The sequence below is a fragment of the Stylophora pistillata genome, chromosome 1 (genome assembly GCF_964205215.1).
Source record: "Stylophora pistillata chromosome 1, jaStyPist1.2, whole genome shotgun sequence".
Taxonomy (NCBI): domain Eukaryota; kingdom Metazoa; phylum Cnidaria; class Anthozoa; order Scleractinia; family Pocilloporidae; genus Stylophora; species Stylophora pistillata.
The window spans coordinates 6,212,162-6,218,579 of record NC_142519.1 but is presented as its reverse complement, the minus strand read 5'-3'; the positions used below and the strand labels follow the sequence as shown (position 1 = coordinate 6,218,579).

The 6,418-nt window shown below is 40.4% G+C and overlaps 1 protein-coding gene across 1 annotated transcript; it reads left to right on the top strand.

Annotated features, from left to right (window-relative positions):
* Positions 1-2,080: 2,080 nt before the first annotated feature.
* Positions 2,081-5,153, top strand: LOC111334618 (HEPACAM family member 2). The gene is made up of 3 exons (XM_022940413.2): positions 2,081-2,219; positions 3,723-3,853; positions 4,358-5,153. The coding sequence occupies exons 1-3, from the start codon at positions 2,198-2,200 to the stop codon at positions 4,499-4,501; spliced, it is 297 nt and encodes a 98-aa protein (XP_022796148.2). The 5' UTR covers positions 2,081-2,197; the 3' UTR covers positions 4,502-5,153.
* Positions 5,154-6,418: the final 1,265 nt, after the last annotated feature.

Here is a 6,418-nt window from a genome sequence, read left to right as displayed (position 1 = left end):
GGTATCCCAAGTTTTCCCTTGTGTTCGAAGTCAGTTTGCATGTGGAATGTTCTTCACCCCCGTCTTGCAGTGGCGGTAGTTGACGCTAGAAAAATATATTTATAAATTTCAGGGAAGATTATTCGGTTTGTAATTAAAAGGATTCAGTAATTCTAGATTTTGTAACAAGTGCTTTTATTATATGGCTGTGTACATAGACATGGGTTAATTGATCACTCCCCCATAGGGGCTTTTCAGGACCAACACCCACCCATCCCACCTAGGGGAGGACATCCGCCACACAGTAATCTCGTGCGTGGGAAATTAACTTATCCTACCCCTAACCCTGCAGGAGACGGGGCCTACGGTTTATTCGTCCTTATCCGAGAAGACTAGGATATCTATCCATGTCTTGATTATAGAAAGGTAGCAAATTCCCCTCACTTATTTTAAGACCATGAGTATTGATCCGGCCGGGGCTCCAACCCTCGACCTCCCGCACAACACAATCCGGCGCTCTAACCAATTGAGCTAACCGGATATGCGGTATCTCATAAGGACTGGGGAGGCGGTATCTCACAAGGACTGGGAACTACCGAATTCACGAATTTGATTGGCTGAAATCAATGTTGAAAGCGGTCTAGATTTTCCCATCTAGACCGGCATCTAGACCGGTCTAGAAAAAAAAGGTACAAAGAATATAAAAAATTGGCATATAAGACACAGCCATATAATAAACATCTTATTAACCGAGCTAGGTCGGCCGTCGGTCTGTATGGGAGAATCTTGACCTCGGTCGCTGGTACAGACCTCACTGCGTTCGGTTTGTACTGGCGACCTCGATCAAGATTCTCCCATAAAGACCTCCCGCTCGGTTAATAAGAACTAAGTAATGGGCCACTATACAAACACATTTGTATCAAATAGTCATGACAACTTCAGTCCGAGTACTTCCTTTAGAGGCACCTTGCGAAAACTCTGAGAAAACTCTGGCCATGACCTATATATTTTGGAAAATTGGAAACATGAAGAAAAATAAGAGTAAAATTTGGCAGGTATACCACCACCGGGTCTGTGTCACGAGAGTGAAAGTATCAAGCAACATAGAGAGTTACCTATCCTGAAATGATTGTTTGCTGCGGTAGACAAACATCATAGTGGAACGGGAACGAAGGAGAAACTAGGGACAACTGTTAAGGAGGGAAAAGATGAACACTGAAAACGGGTCGAAAAACTAATACTGATCTTGTCATGGGTGGCGGAGCAGCGGGGGCAAGGGGGGCTACAGCCCCGCCCAAGCGAAAATTTTGGGGGGGTGGCTCAGCCCCCCCATTTATTAGTGCCAACGAAACGTCAAATTAGAACCAATCGAACGGTTTTGTTTAGATGCAAACTCTTTTTCTCTTTTCAAAATGTTCAGTCAACTTAAAGTAGCAGAATATTAACAGTTTCAAGTAACATGTAACCGTAGCTAGTTTCTAATCTTACAAATATGTTTCTTTACATCACCAGTCTGAAATTTTTCAAATTCATTTTCAAAGCATTCTATTGTTATCCGTGTTATCATATAAGGGGCAAAATTACTGAATTGTGATTGGTCGAGACAGAGGGCATTTTTTATTAATTTTTGTAATTGCCCCGGGCAAAATTACTTGAAAATGATTGGCTGAAAATCGCTTAGCAACGGCTGCCAAGGTAAAGAAATTTTTGTTTGTTTTGTAAGAAGGGCGTCCCGTTTTGCGCGAGATCAATAAGAAAACAATTTTCCCCTCATATTATAAACAAGTAATCACATGGTCCCTCGTAAAATTACTTCCGAAAACACGCGTGATATTAATCCTTAATTTTACTCGGCCCAATGCGATTACCTATACTTAAAACTATTATCCTCTAATCTAAGTGGCTGTGTAAAACTGCAATAGTAAAAAATGCAAGACACTTGTTCATGGGTGTTGTTCTTTGTTCTAGTCAATTCATGATTCGATTTTAGAGTTTGCATAAAGCGGTAATTCCTTTTTTAACGAATAAACTACCTGTCAAATGCCAAGTGCACATGCATGCAACAATACCAGCAGTTTGCATTCTCCCAGAGCATGTTGGGTATTCTGTGACCCAAGCATGACAATTCTAAATGCCGGGGTCAGTATTTTCATCTTCAGATATCATCAGACGAGTAGCTTTATAATAATGTCTAGGATTGATACTTAACTAGCTTGACATGCCCTCTGTACTGAGTGAAGGTATGTAACGATCCTGATATATCTGTTTTTCACTTTATTTAACCTTTTTGCTGACAAAATCCATAAAGTTTAAATTCCGGTGATTTACAAGCAACTTGGCTTACAGGAAATTTGTCGTAATAGCTCAGTCTATCACAACTCTAGAAGAAGCGAAACGCTTTATCAATTCAACATCGAAGCAAGCAGTTTATAATACTTGCTTTAAAAACTAGCCTGTTGATATCTTCAAGACACTGTAGCGAATTCTTTGATCAAGTTTTGCTTTGTCTGTTTTACTTATTCGTCGCCAGTCCTTCACCATCGCGCTAAACGAAAAGGGTTGTAGGCTATGAAGAGTACGTTCATAAAAAAAAAACTATTTGCTATCTTTTTTCATTTAAAACATTTTTTAAAAATGTGGCTCTGCTCTCGTAAATTTATGCAGGATTTTCAAAAGGTCTTCAAAACCATGTGCATAAAAGCGAAGAAGTCGTCTTCGCACCCGTTAACTAGCACTTTAATACCTGTAATTTTATCAAATATACCTGTTGAAAATAATTAAAAAACATTTTAGAACTTTTTTTCGATTGAAAACGTAACCTGTATTCAACTGGGTGCCATTTCAATTGTTTAAGAGCTAAGAAATTCCATCACGAGAATGGTCCTAGTTTTGACTGTAAATTCTTCCGGCATTTTCCAGCGGTGAAAACTCAAACCGCTGCCAACCTCACTGATTCGTGAGCCCACATGCACAGTATAGCAACCTCAGTGATTCGTGAGCCCACATGCACAGTATAGCAACCTCAGTGATTCGTGAGCCCACATGCGCAGTAAAGCAACCGTCGGTGGTCGGATTGCGCCGGTTCATAGACCACTTTCATAAATGGCTGCCGGATTAATATTCTTTTGTTTAAATTTAAATTTGTCTGGGTGGCCTCGCTTGAGATAATGTATTCTTTTGAATTTTGTACTGGAGAACGAGGCCACCTAGGCAAATTTGAATTTAAACAAAAGAATATTAATCCAGCAGCCATTTATGAAAGTGGTCTATGATACTGTTAAATTAACTTGAGAGTGACGAACGGTGGCCTTTGTGGTCTACACGATTTACTACGGGTTAAGAGTTCCGGGTTGGAGCGCTAGTAGTATAATGAGGCAGTATAGAGGAAAGCCAATCAGAAGCCAGTCTTAGTCACTTTATGCTCTGGAAAATAGGATAAGCTCCATCCTCCAGTTCTTTACGCGACTCGACCCAATCCTCCCTCGCTGTTTTCATGTACCGCTATTATCGCGTCGCTCACTATTTCGTTCTGTTTCATCAACTAAACGCCTGAAACAGGGTAAATGAGCCACTAGCATTCACAGTACGGTCCATTTGAACCCAAATGAGACATTTCTTTCTATTCTGCCAGACCTATTAAATGGAGAGCGTTCTGAGACTAGCGTGTGCCTTGTTGCTGATGGGCGTCGCCTTCAAATTCGCTGTCTCGACTGAATATTCACCATTTGTCATTGTGCATTCAGTTCCAATCATAGAAAAACACCCAGAATCCTGTACGGTTCAGTTGGGAAAAGACTGTAAACTTTTCTGCCATGTTATGGGCAAGAATCTCAAGTATCGCTGGTACAGAAGATCCCGATGCCTGGAGGGGGAGGTTGGTAACACTTCTTTCACTGCTAAGGTCATTTGAACGAACATTGGTCACGATATTTAATGCAGTTACACGGCCTATTTGAAAGGAAACAATGATGCGCTTTTCAGTATCACGTGAACAATGGAAGAGGATGTAAACCGCCGCTTAGCTCAGGTTGTAGAGCAAGTTGTAGGAATACGAATTTGAGGAATCTGGTACTTCTTTCATTTGTTCCGTAAGCTTACTTGGAAAAGAATGAGGAAAAGGCTGTTGACTGATACGTTGGATAACCCACCGAGGCTTTAGATAACTTACACAACTAACGAATGACAGCCTTGAGAAATATGGGCCTAGTCAAAATGATGAAAGCCCCAACATAACCTAATGTAAAAGTCCCTCCCAGAACTTTTCTTTGTCCCAGAGTGAAATATTCCTATAATTAGGTCAAATTTTTTTATTTATTCAAAGATGAAATAATTAAGGTCTATTCTGGCTAACTATATACTTCACTGTTTTTATCACCAGACCTCTTCAGTACTCCATATAAGGAAAGCCGCCATGAATGACGCCGGACAGTACTCCTGCATTATATCGAATGACAAGGAATCTGTGATCACGTGGGCAACCGTTGACGTCATTTCCGTTATTTCTTCCCCTAAAGTTAGATAGCAAATAAGAAAGCGAACTTTTGTTCCATTTTTCGTGTAGACTTGAAGTTGTTTAGGAGCCTTTTTATATATTCATCAATCATTTACTTTTTGTTAATCGATATTTTTCTCCAAAAACGCCAGGTCAGTTTATAGTCAAGATGATATATGGAGAGCATTTCAGGGTGATCCCCGGTGTAATAGCCACAGCTGACGTCATGAGTCGCGTACCATCAGACTTCAAATAAAACCAAAGTAACTTGAAGAGCCAATCAGAAGAAAGGAAGTTATCACAAGGAGCCAATAAGATCGCAAAGTAAAAAGCCCGGGAAGGTGCGAGTAAGCAAGCCGCGATTAAGTTAAACTTAAACCTGGGTGAAAAGATGTCGCGAGTTTTCTGAACCAATAACACAGAGAGGTAAAACAAAGTAAAGGAATCCTGGATAACTTTCGACATTGTATTAAGTATGACCTTGACTCCATTTCATGGTTTAAGTAAGCCACAGTGCAGCCAAACGCCTAAATGCGCTAGGAAACCAGCAAAAAAAAAAAAAACAAACAAATAAACAAACGAAAAAAACCAATAAGCTCTTACTGACGAGCTCAACATAAAAAAATTATTTTTCCCTTTTTCTTATCTCTAAAAATGCAAGAAATAAAACTTGAGCCCATGACCAGGCTCTCACTAGCGCTGCAGGTCGCGCGTTTCTCCGTCCGCGGTAAGCTTTGAGACGAGTCGGGGAGAGATTTTCCGGGGGTCTGACACCAATAGCAGTGCTAGACCCTTAGCAGATCTCTCGCGGGCTCACCTTGTTCAAGGTCTCGTACTTTCCTGCGCTCGTGGACAGGGCTGAAAAATGAAATGCTACATTAGAGGGTATGCGGTCATTAACGCGGGCTCAAGCGTTCTAGGTCCAAGATTTAGCGAAATTAGTGGAAAAAAATATGGGCTGACATAAAACTTAGGCATTTTGTTTTCGTCAAAGGCATTTTCCTATTTCGAGAGTGCACCAAGGTTTTGGAGGTTGTTCTGTAAAAAGAAAAGCGGCAAGGAAAACGACGCCTCGAAGCAACAAAATAGGAAATCAACCCCGCAAACGACTCAAAATCCGTTTTCCGCGGCAAAACTTAGCGCATGTACATACGTTATTCAGTTCTGCCACGCTCGTGCTGAAGTGCTAACTCTGAGAGCATGCTCGTAAGCTACTTAAACTTAAATGGGTGTTGACGTCACCAACAGCAATCAAATGTCGAAAATGAAAGATGAGAGTTTAAAAGATAAAACTACTTTATTATCTAAACACCAATGAAATACCGAGAGAGCTTTAGCGGAAAACATGATATCTTCACTCGTGAAGATAAAATGTTACCTTTACGTGAAAAGATCATGGATCTTCGCGTTGTAATTTAGTGACATGTTTTACATTGAAATGATTTGGTATTTCATTCGTATTTATATACTAAATGGAATACTACATGGGCGCCTTGAGATACAAAATTTCTCTTCTTGTGTCGAAAAATATATCTTTAAAATCAAATGCGGCCTTTTACTAAATGGAACCGTTCGACTGGCCACATCAGCGTGGAAGGCGGACGAGGAGGTCTGGAATCCAGTGCTAATGCAAGTTAGCGGAAGTTAGCGCAGCCGAGCGCAGCTGAAAGAATTTGAAATCGTTTTACAGTCACATGTATATCTATCTACGCGTGAATAACTAAAAAAAAGGTGCCTTTTTCAAAGTGACCATAGCAAAAATCTGCCACAGCGCTCAATGTTTCAGTATCCATTAGTTAGAATTCTCATTGGCTTTGCTATACATTCCCTACCGCTGAAAAAATCCATTTTCACTCACCTGCCGGTGATGGACAGCTTGTATTATCAAAATCGGAAAAAGTGCATTCGAAAAATAATAATAAAAAAGGGACGAAGTAACTTTTAATG

What these genes read in the sequence shown, in the direction of transcription:
- LOC111334618 (XM_022940413.2), top strand. Translation starts at nt 2,198, where the DNA reads ATGCCCTCTGTACTGAGTGAAG. An exon ending in GCCCTCTGTACTGAGTGAAG is followed by an intron (nt 2,220 to 3,722) that starts GTATGTAACGAT and finishes TTGTGCATTCAG; the next exon opens with TTCCAATCATAGAAAAACAC. An exon ending in CCCGATGCCTGGAGGGGGAG is followed by an intron (nt 3,854 to 4,357) that starts GTTGGTAACACT and finishes TTTTATCACCAG; the next exon opens with ACCTCTTCAGTACTCCATAT.